The 11,340-nt window shown below is 33.7% G+C and overlaps 2 protein-coding genes across 2 annotated transcripts; both read left to right on the top strand.

Annotated features, from left to right (window-relative positions):
- Positions 1-6,803: 6,803 nt before the first annotated feature.
- LOC143082093 (toll-like receptor 4) lies at positions 6,804-8,241 on the top strand. Its single transcript, XM_076257647.1, has one exon. The coding sequence runs from the start codon at positions 6,807-6,809 to the stop codon at positions 8,118-8,120; it is 1,314 nt and encodes a 437-aa protein (XP_076113762.1). The 5' UTR covers positions 6,804-6,806; the 3' UTR covers positions 8,121-8,241.
- Positions 8,242-8,331: 90 nt separating this feature from the next.
- Positions 8,332-9,781, top strand: LOC143082102 (toll-like receptor 4). Its single transcript, XM_076257659.1, has one exon. It carries the CDS (start codon positions 8,447-8,449, stop codon positions 9,356-9,358), a length of 912 nt encoding a protein of 303 aa, XP_076113774.1. The 5' UTR covers positions 8,332-8,446; the 3' UTR covers positions 9,359-9,781.
- The last annotated feature ends 1,559 nt before the right edge of the window (positions 9,782-11,340 follow it).

Below are 11,340 nucleotides of genomic sequence, written 5' to 3'. Positions count from 1 at the left end.
AAATATCAAAATGCTCAAAACTTAATGAAACTTCACAGTAACGATGAGCAACATTGGAAGATGTGGAATTTGGCTTTGGAATTTCCAAAATATCTGTTGTTACCATGGAAACAATGCAAAAAGGTCAAAACTTTGAATTTTCACAGAACATTCCAGAACATCAATGTTAAATTTATTCTAGAGACATTAAATCGTATATGATGGTATATGATTATGGAGGGAAAAAATTGCAGCGGGGGTTTGACTTTGGAATGTTCAAAATGGCCGCCGTTACCATGAGAACAGCAAAAATATGAAAAACTTCAAAATACTTTAAATTTAATGAAACTTATAACAAATTTTGCCTAGCTTGTGTAGACTTGACTTTTGAGTTTGGAATTTTCAAAATGGCCACCGTTGCCATGGAAACAGCAAAAATTTTCTAAATGGCTGCCGCTGGCCTGGCAATGGGGAAAGGGTGCCATCCGCTATTGCTTGCAATGGCAAATCTAGTTATGTCACCCGATCGACAATGTCGGGTGACATATTGCTTTTCCTCTGTTTCTTTTTCCGTATTATTATGGCACCCTCAACGGAGTTGGGGTGACGTATTGTTATTCTACGTTTCTTTTTTTTTTCTTATTTTTATTATTCTTCCACACATTTTGTCCATCGTGTTTCTAAGAATTGAGAGATCCAATGTTCTTGGAACTATAACATAATGTTGACCCCCATTTGAAGTTGTGCACCTTGCTATGGAATGGTAAAAGATGGCCGCCGTTTCCATGGAAACAGCACAAATGCTAAAAAAATCAAAGTGGTCCAAACTGGAAGAAACTCCACAGGAATGTTAACTGGCATGTGCTGATTTCCAGTTTGACTTTGGAATTTTCAAAATGGCTGCTGTTACCATGGAAACAGCTAAAATATCAAAAATTCTAACTCTTTCTTTATAACATCCAACTGGATGAAACTTTATGAAAATGTTCTCCAGTATGCTAAGATATCAAGACAATATATGGATAGTTGAAAATGGCCGCCGTTGTCATGGAAACTGGGGCCAAGTTTTGCATTGACCCTATGGAAAAATGCATAAAATCAGCACTTTCTCAGAGAGTAGTGCACCAAAGTAAATGAAACTGTATTGATGTATAACATGACATGTGGCAATGAGATGTCTGCTTTTAGAATTTTGGAATTATCTACTGTAACCATGGTTGCAGCACAAATGTTCAAAATTTCCAAAAAAAATTAAGTGCTGCAAACTGGATGAAACTTTATAGGAATAGTAACTGCCATGTGCAGAGTTGCATTTTGAAGTTGGAATTTCCAAAATGGCCGCCGTTACCATGGAAACAACAAAATTGTTCAAAATTTCAAAATGCTCCAAACTTATTGAAATTTTGCAAAAATGATCATTTGCAGGTGTAGATGCACTCTTTGACTTTGGAATTTCCAAAATGGCTGCCGCTCGCCTGGCAATTTGGGGGAGGGAGGAAGAGGGTGCCATCCGTTATTGCTAGCAATTACAAATCTAGTTTTTATTATGTCACCCGATCGACAATGTCGGGTGACATATTGCTTTTCCTCTGTTTCTTTTTTTTTATTATTATTATTCTTCCACCTAATTTTGTCCGGCAGTTTTTTCGGAGCCAATGGAACCAATCTTAATGATAGTTGTCTATAATGAGGAACACAAAATTTCGGGTTGCAGTAGGTCTTAAGACCATAAAAAATGGCTGCCGTTACCATGGAAACAGAACAATTGTGAAAAATTCCAGTTTTTGGTTTTAATGAATTATTTGGAGTTGCTTTAACTTAGAATCATTATATTTTGATACAATGTAAGTACCGGGCATATACTGGTTTTGGATGATTTTGGCAATCATTGGAACTATCATGTTGCCATGGAAACTACACCAAAAATTTCCAAAATATCAAAATGCTCCAAATTTAATAAAACTCCACAGGAACGATGAGCAACATTGGTAGATGTGCAATTTGGCGTTGGAATTTCAAAAATGTCTGCCGTTACCATGGAAACAAGTCAAAAATGGTCAAAATGCTCCAAAAACCTTACAGTGGCATTAACTTTCTTAAAATGGTAGGTCAAATCCATTGAAACTTTGATGGTATGTTCCCTCCCATGTACCAATGGGGTATCTGCCATTAGAAATTTGGAATGGTATCTGTTACCATAGAAACCAGCCAAAATGTCAAAAATTTCAAAAATTTCAAAATGCTCCAAAATTGATGAAACTTAATACATTTGTTGACTGTTAAGTCTGCATGAGACTTTTGAAGTTGGAATTCCAAAATGGCCACCGTTTCCATGGAAACTGCAGAAATGTCAAATATTTTCAAAATGCTCCAAACTTAATGAAACTTAATATTATCGTTAACTGGCATGTATAGATGAGACTTTTGACTTCTGAATTTTCAAAATGGCTGCCGTTGCCATGGAAACAGAAGAAATGTGAAACTTTTGACAATGCTCAAAATTTACTGAAAATTTACAGAAAGATGAATTGCCATGCATATATGTGCATTCACTGTCTACATGCTTTTTAAAAGCCTGCCACTTAGTGGCAATGGGGGGAAGGGTGACATCCGCTATTGCTTGCAATGGCAAATCTAGTTATGGCACCCTCAACGGAGTTGGGGTGACATATTGTTATTGTTCGTTTCTTTTTGTCTTATTATTATATTTATTCTTCCACACTTTTTTGTCCATACTATTTCTCAGAATTGGCTTGAACAATATTGATGGAACTGTACCATAATGTAGACCACCACATTCTATAGTGCAGTGGGGTATGGCACCATCAAGATGGCTGCCGTTGCCATGGAAACGAAACAAATGTGAAAAAATCCAGTGTTTTGTTTTGGTGAACTGTTTGGATATGCTTGAACTCAGAATCATTATATTTTGATACAATGTAGGTGCCCACTATATACAGGTGTTGGATGATTTTGGCACTTATTGGAACTACTATGTTGCCATGGAAACTACTCCAAAAATTTCAAAAATCTCAAAATGTTCCAAACTTAATGAAACTTCACAGTAACGATGAGTAACATTGGAAGATGTGGCATTTGGCGTTGGAATTTCCAAAATATCTGTTGTTACCATGAAAACAATGCAAAAAGGTCAAAACTTTGAATTTTCACAGAACATTCCAGAACATCAATGTTAAATTTATTCTAGAGACATTAAATGGTATATGATGGTATATATGATTATGGAGGGAAAAAATTACAGCGTGGGTTTGACTTTGGAATATTCAAAATGGCCGCCGTTACCATGGGAACAGCAAAATTATGAAAAACTTCAAAATACTTTAAATTTAATGAAACTTATAACAAATTTTGCCTAGCTTATGTAGACTTAACTTTTGAGTTTCGAATTTTCAAAATGCCCGCCGTTGCCATGGAAACGGCAAACATTTTCTAAATGGCTGCCGCTGGCCTGGCAATAGGGAAAGGGTGCCATCCGCTATTGCTTGCAATGGCAAATCTAGTTATTATTATTTTTCTTCCACCTAATTTTGTCCGGCAGTTTTTTTGGAGCCAAAGGAACCAATCTGAACGATGGTGCACTATAACAAGGAACCCTGACTTTCCAGTTGCAGTGCAACTTTGGAACTAAAAAATGGCTGCCATAACCATGGAACGGAAAAATGGTGAAAAAATATAATTTTGGAGTTAGGTGAATTGTTTGAGAATGCTTAAGCTTAAAATCTTTAGATTTTAATACAATGTAGGTGCCCACTATATACTGCTTTGGGATGATTTTGGCAATCATTGGAACTGCTATGTTGCCATGGATACTACACCAAAAACTTCAAAAATATGAAAATGCTCCAATTTTTTTCAAACTTTAGCATAACGATGAGCAACTTTGGTAGATGTGGAATTTGGCGTTGGAATTTCCAAAATGTCTGCCGTTTCCATGGAAACAATGCAAAAAGGTCAAAATACTCCAAAAACTTCCGGGTTTGGTGAAAAACTTTGATATGCATTAACTTAAAATCATCAAATTTTAATGCAATATAGTTGTCCACTATATCCAGGTTTTGAATGATTTTGACAATCATTGGAACTACTATGTTACCATGGATACAGGATCAAATATTTCAAAAATTTCAAAATGCTCCAAAATTAATGAAACTTAATATGATTGTTGACTGTCAAGACTGCATCAGACTTTTGAAGTTGGAATTTCCAAAATGGCCACCGTTGCCATGGAAACTGCAAAAATGTTAAATATTTTCGAAATGCTCCAAACTTAATCAAACTTAATATTATCGTTAGCTGGCATGTATAGATGAGATTTTTGACTTTGGAATTTTCAAAATGGCTGCCGTTGCCATGGAAACAGCAGAAATGTGAATTTTTATAAAATGTTCTGAATGTACTGAAAATTTACAGAAAGATGTATTGCCATGAATATATGTGCATTCACTGTTAAAAGATTTTGAAATGGCTGCCGCTTAGTGGCAATGGGGGGAAGGGTGACATCCGCTATTGCTTGCAATGGCAATTCTAGTTATTATTATACTTCCACCTATTTTGTCCGGCAGGTTTTTTGGAGTGAAATGGAATCAATCTTAATGATAGTTCACTATAAGGTGGAAGACAAAATTTCGAGTTGCAGTAGGGTCTAAGACCATAAAAAAATGGCTGCCGTTACCATGGAAACAGAACAATTGTGAAAAATTCCAGTTTTTGGTTTTGGTGAATAATTTGGAGATGCTTGAACTCAGAATCATCATATTTTAATACAATGTAGGTGCCAGCCATATACTGGTATTGGATGATTTTGGCAATCATTGGAACTACTATGTTGCCATGGAAACTACACAAAAAATTTCAAAAATATCAAAATGCTTCAAATTTTTTGAAACTTCAGCATAACGATGAGCAACATTGGTAGATGTGGAATTTGGCGTTGGAATTTCCAAAATGTCTGCCGTTACCATGGAAACAATGCAAAAATGTCAAAATGCCCAAAAAACTTCAGGGTTTGGTGAATAATTTTAGTATGCTTCAACTTAAAAGCATCAAATTTTTATACAATATAGTTGTCCGCTATATACAGGTTTTGAATGTTTTTGACAATCATTGGAACTACTATGTTACCATGGATACAGGATCAAATATTTCAAAAATTTCAAAATGCTCCCAAATTGATGAAACTTAATATGATAGTTGACTGGCAAGTCTGGATGAGACTTTTTACTTTGGAATTTCCAAAATGGCCACCGTTGCCATGGAAACTGATAAAAAGTCAAATTTCTCAAAATACTTTGAACTTAATGAAACTTGATATTTTTGTTAACTGGCAAGTAACGATGAGACTTTTGACTTTGAAATTTTCAAAATGGCTGCTGTTGCCATGGAAACAGCAGAAATATGATTTTTTTTTTTAAATGCTCTGAATATACTGAAAATTTACAGAAAGATGTATTGCCATGCATATATGTGCATTCACTGTTAAACCATTTTGAAATGGCTGCTGCTTAGTGGCAATAGGGGGAAGGGTGACATCTGCTATTGCTTGCAATGGCAATTCTAGTTATTATTGATTTCATATGAAAAAACTAGTCTTTCAAACATCGCTTTCGATGGTCTTACTAATAGTCTAGTCATTCCTTTCGTCGTCGCGTTGAGTTAGGGTCACAAGACATCATGTACTGTGGTACAATTATAGATGACGCAGGGAAAAAGGCATGACCGGTCCATCAAAAGCGAAATCAGTTCATATTAATATATTAAGGATTTGTGATGTGGTTTATGCATGCTATATTTTATAAAACCGTTCGTCGATTGATTTAAGGCACTGCAGACAGCGCGGATTGTGTTGCTACGATGTCATAGAAGTATTGGTACAAATCCGGGTGAAATTACAAAGTTCTAACCTTACATTTGCAAATTTATCATAATTTGATTGCTCTAATACATTTCGGACGAGGTAAACGAAAATGTGGTGTTATTTGTTAGAATTTCTACAGATATAGTCGTCTATATTTACAGATCAGTATGGATGAATTGTACGTCAGACGCATATAGGGAAACGAAAACATACCGTGAGCCATTTTAATGAAATTGCATTTATAAACATATTTCACCAGGAATTACAAGGCCCTAATTCTTCACTAGAAACTACCCTACTAACAGAGCAAATTCATGATATGAATAGTTGTCTATGTGTCTTGACAAATAAATGTTCGACCACAATTATGATGACAAACTACTGAGATTTTATACTAATCGACTCTAAATAACGTTGATTGAAACAATATGTTCGTGTCTCAATTCATTTGCGACATGATATGGTGGTTTTCGTTCTTTAGATACCAAAATGGTCGTCTGATTTGTAAATTTATGTATTATGGCCTATTCCTGATTGTCAATGTTGTGGACGGGTAATGCATCCATTCTCATAATTACAGGAGACACTTATACTATATAAATCCCGGACTCGCTTTTGGTTAATGCGATTCTATTTGGTTTATTTTTGTTCACTTTGATTTATTACTTTTATAATAGATTTTGGAGAATTGAACAATGGATTTCAACTGTTTTATTTAAATATAAACAAAAAAGGAAGAATATTCCATTTGAACTCAATTAAAACAAAGTGTCTTGGTACTTCGCTTTATATTCAAAGGACTTTTACTTTTTAAATTAGCAAACATTAAATATGACCTATGCGAATTACATAGGACGCTGTATACTTTTCACTTTCCAGTCACTGAAATAAAGTAATTAAACAATATTTATATATTTGATTAGCCTCTTTATTTTTTTTTTAGAGAGACGTCATGCTTTTAACTTATTTAATTATTATTGGGTTGGTAATGCTGACCATCGGCTACCATCCAGAAGTATCCGTTGTTAGTAAATCAAAGAGGAATACTAGATGCAGCACTCATAAAAAGTTTCAAGTTGACTGCTCGGGAATGAATTTATCTCATATTCCGACGTTTCCTTACTCAACAAAAACACTCATTTTAGCGCAAAATGAGATAAAATATATACAGGAAGGAATTTTCTCTGGTCACAATGAGCTTGAAGACTTGGATCTTTCATATAACATTCTTGATAATCTGGTGTCAAATTCGTTTCAAGGACTGGACAACTTATTGCGCTTGAATTTACAATACAACCAACTAGGGAAAGACAACAAACAAATACCCAAAGTATGCTTTAAACATCTTAAAAAGCTACGACACCTGAACTTAAGGAATAATTCATTTACTATATTCCCAGACATATCTTTGGTTCACAGTCTGGTAATTTTAAACGCAACATTTACAAACGGGATGACTTTCGGTCAGCAGTTAAAAGGACTAAAATTTCTGACCGATTTGGATTTATCGTCTTCATCGTGCAAGCTTAAAGAAATTGATAATAACACTTTCGCAGGAATCAAAACGTTACGTTATTTAAATGTGTCAAACAACAGCCTGTACAGTATATGGAAAGGTACATTCGCACATATGCAAAATCTTGAATTTTTGGACATATCTTATAACACACGGCTGGGATTTCGAGGACTAGAAAACGTCACTAATGATTTATCAAACACATCAATTGAAATTTTCAAATTTCAAAAGTTAGTTCCGACATTTTCGATGAATCAGATTTTGAAGATGGCGGATTTTGCACCCCTTAGGCATACCAAGCTAAGAGAAATATATGTTGACAGCAATCGCATTCAATTAATAGAAACAGGGGCAATAAGTCTGTTGCCAAAAACAATACAAAAAATTTCGATTGGTGACAATCAGCTTTCATACGGACTGTATATGTTCGAGTTTCGACAGTTATCAGCAAAGATTATCAATGTTTCAAATACAGGCATGTCTCACTATCCAGGAAATGAAGACTTCTGCATGTCTGAGATGAAAGAAACGGATGTTGAACAAACTCTATACGAGTATAAAAATGTTGTAGGCACACATCAGGTTTCAACACGGTCTAGGAGAATAAGGATATATAATGCTGGTTTAAAAATCAACTACTTTAACACAATTAATCTTCCTAAAAATCTAACTGTTTTGTACTACACAGCTAGTTCAACAAAATTTGAGATTCCAAGGCTTAGATTCAGTTATAATGTACTGAAAAAGTAGATTTTTCCTTCAACGTATTCTATTCTTTGAAAGGTCCAATCCTTGGTTTGGATCATTTACAAGAGTTAAATTTGTCAAACAATTTCTGTTCGAATATTTCTAACTTTTTTTTTGAGGGAACTCCAAATATCAAGAGTCTTCTGCTCCAGAATAATTTGTTAGGATTTGTTTTGCCAAATGATGAAAAGGGAGAGATTTTTAAACATTTGGAACAACTAGAAATCATTGATTTATCAGACAACAGAATACCAAAATTGCCGTTTTTGATTTTAGAGTCTATTCATACTATAAAAGAAATACATTTAAAACGAAATGTGTTAGAAAACATGCAATTGAAAATTGACCATATGAGAAATCTAACTTTTTTGGATATCTCTAACAATATGATACGATTTCTGGATAACGATGCAACGGCAAATCTTGAGACAGTTGCAAAATACAGCACAAATCTTACAGTAGACTTAAGCGAGAACCCAATCCAATGTATGTGTAGCAACATTAACTTTATAAGGTGGATGGCAGCAACAGAGATTCGTTTCAAAGGGTTAAAATCTTATTCCTGTCAGCTGTCAAATCTTACCAAAATTTCTCTTGCACATCCGAAAGATCTTGAACAACTGCTTGAAAAAGAATGTTCTTCGTATACTGGATTGATATTAGGTATTTGTTCGGCGTTGGTCCTTTCCGTTGTAACGGTAACCACTGGCATTGTATATAGATATCGATGGAAGCTTAGATATCTTTACTTTATGGCAAAACTGAAATATAAAAAAGCGCCGAGCATATTCAAAAATGATCTGTCTTATGATTTTGATGCATTTGTTTCATATGCTGACGAAAACCAAAATTTTGTTCATGACAAATTTATCAACCATGTTGAAGGAGATGGAGAATTGCGGGTTTGTGCTCATAAACGCGATTTTCTTGTTGGAAAAGACATCGCTGCCAACATTACTGATGCCATACACAGGAGTCGTAAGACAGTTTGCATCATCAGTAATAATTTCTTAAACTCCTACTGGTGCATGTTTGAATTTAACATGGCGCGAATGGAGAGTATTTACTCACGAGATGGGGAAAACATTGTATATTTAATCTTTCTTGAACAGATTCCAACAAATACTCTACCTTTGATTTTATTGGAACTCGTGCAATCAAAATCGTACATAGAGTTTCCGAATGACGAATATGGCGATACAGTGTTCTGGGAGAATTTAAAACAGGAATTGTCAACTTGAATATTTTTCAAAAAATTGTTTTTGGGAAACAATAGTAGTTAAGTGTTCCTTTAAATCATTGAAATATGGCTATTTTGAAAGAAGAATTATTTGCCTTTAGTTCGTAAGAAAAGTGAGAAAAAAATAGTTCTGAATTCTATTTTCACAATTAAGATTAATATATTCATATTCATTTTATCCTTTCACTTCCTTTCATAAAATTAATAGGAAGTGAAAGGATAAATTGAACACTGTTTGTTAGTTAAATGTGGGAACAGTACGTATACCTAACGTCAATATATATGTTCCTGGTTAAATAAGGAAATAGAATGCTAGCTAATTTTTACAATTAACCTGGTTTTATACGAAATATTCAACAGGTCTTTTGCAATTTTGTTCTAACAGATTTACATATTAAGCTTTTATCGTTGACACAAGTCTGAATTGTACAAAAACAAATTCAAAATTTAAATAAACAAATCTATGAAGAAAGAGAAATAAAATGCTAGATAAGTTCTACTGGTTTTTTTTTATGGTACGACACTTTATTAAGACTTTAATCAGATCAAAGGTCTTAATTTGTCCCCGATTCGTGTCAGTTGTTTGTTTTTTTTTTCGGTCAGGGCTTTTCGTAAATTGTTCAAAACATAATGAAGTTTAAACAAACAATGTTACGCAGATAAGGAAATTAATAGCTTTCAAAATTAACATATTCTTGTACGAAACTTTCATGAAATCACTTGTTTATATAATTTATGTCTTTTGTATTTTTTGTGGCTTCCTGTTTATTGTTCAAAGTGAAATTAAATGCTTTAAATGTTTTGTTGCACGAAACTTTCATTAGATCAAGTGTTAAAATTTGTTCCTGTACTTTTATGGTAGTTTTATCTTTGATGGCTTTCTGTAGGTATTATGCAAAACCAGATGAAAGTTTAACCCAACAATTTAATGTAGAGAAGGACATTAAATGTTAAATAAATTGAAAATTAATCTGGTTCAATATGAAATCTTCAACAGGTTATATATGTAAAGTGTAAACATGTCAACGTGTGTCATTTCTAATGCTTGCTTTATATTGTTAATCACAAAATAAAAGTATAACAAACTATTATATGTAAACATATATCATTTCAAACGTTTACAAAGTTATACATTTAAATCGGCACAAATAGACACTACTTAAAAGGGCCATTTACAATAGTCGTATACTTTGACTTGGAGAGCTGGTCTTCATATTGACCGACATTGTGTGAATTGATTTTAGACTCATTTTACTCAGCCTCTTATCTTATAAAATATGAGTCTTTACTATAAAAGATTCTTGATTTAGCTGAGAGTTGTATGGAAACTAAGCACATAAATAGACAGAAGGTACGAAAGGGACACGAAAACTCGAATAAGTCGAAGAGAAACTGCCACCATCGCACAGAAGAGAAGACACAACATTGAAAAGTAGACCATGCAACACAAACCGCATCACAAGAGTGCACATCCTGAAATGTCTCGCCTTCTTTACTAATCATTGATATTATGTTGACAGTCCTAAATATAAAGCTTTATTACAACTGTCACATAAACTTAACATTAACCAAGAAAACTAAACATTGACCAATGAACCATGAAAATGAGGTCATGGTCTGGATGTGTCCCCGATTCATGTCAGTTGGGTTTTTTTCGGTCAGGGCTTTTTGTAAATTGTTCAAAACATAATGAAGTTTAAACAAACAATGTTACGCAGATAAGGAAATTAATAGCTTTCAAAATAAACATATTCTTGTACGAAACTTTCATGAAAACACTTGTTTATATAATAATTAAATATATGTCTTTTGTATTTTTTTGTGGCTTCCTGTTTATTGTTTAAAGTGAAATTAAATGCTTTAAACGTTTTGTTGCACGAAACTGTCATTAGATCAAGTGTTAAAATCGGTTTCTGTACTTTTATGATAGTTTTTATCTTTGATGGCTTTTTGTAGGTATTGTGCAAAACCAGATGAAATTTT

This window comes from Mytilus galloprovincialis, chromosome 1 (genome assembly GCF_965363235.1).
Source record: "Mytilus galloprovincialis chromosome 1, xbMytGall1.hap1.1, whole genome shotgun sequence".
NCBI classification, from domain to species: Eukaryota; Metazoa; Mollusca; class Bivalvia; order Mytilida; family Mytilidae; genus Mytilus; species Mytilus galloprovincialis.
This window is presented reverse-complemented; position numbering and strand designations above follow the sequence as displayed.

Bases quoted from the DNA above. Each gene is read 5' to 3' on its own strand.
- LOC143082093 (XM_076257647.1), top strand. From the start codon at position 6,807: ATGCTTTTAACTTATTTAATTATTATTGGGTTGGTAATGCTGACCATC.
- LOC143082102 (XM_076257659.1), top strand. From the start codon at position 8,447: ATGCAATTGAAAATTGACCATATGAGAAATCTAACTTTTTTGGATATC.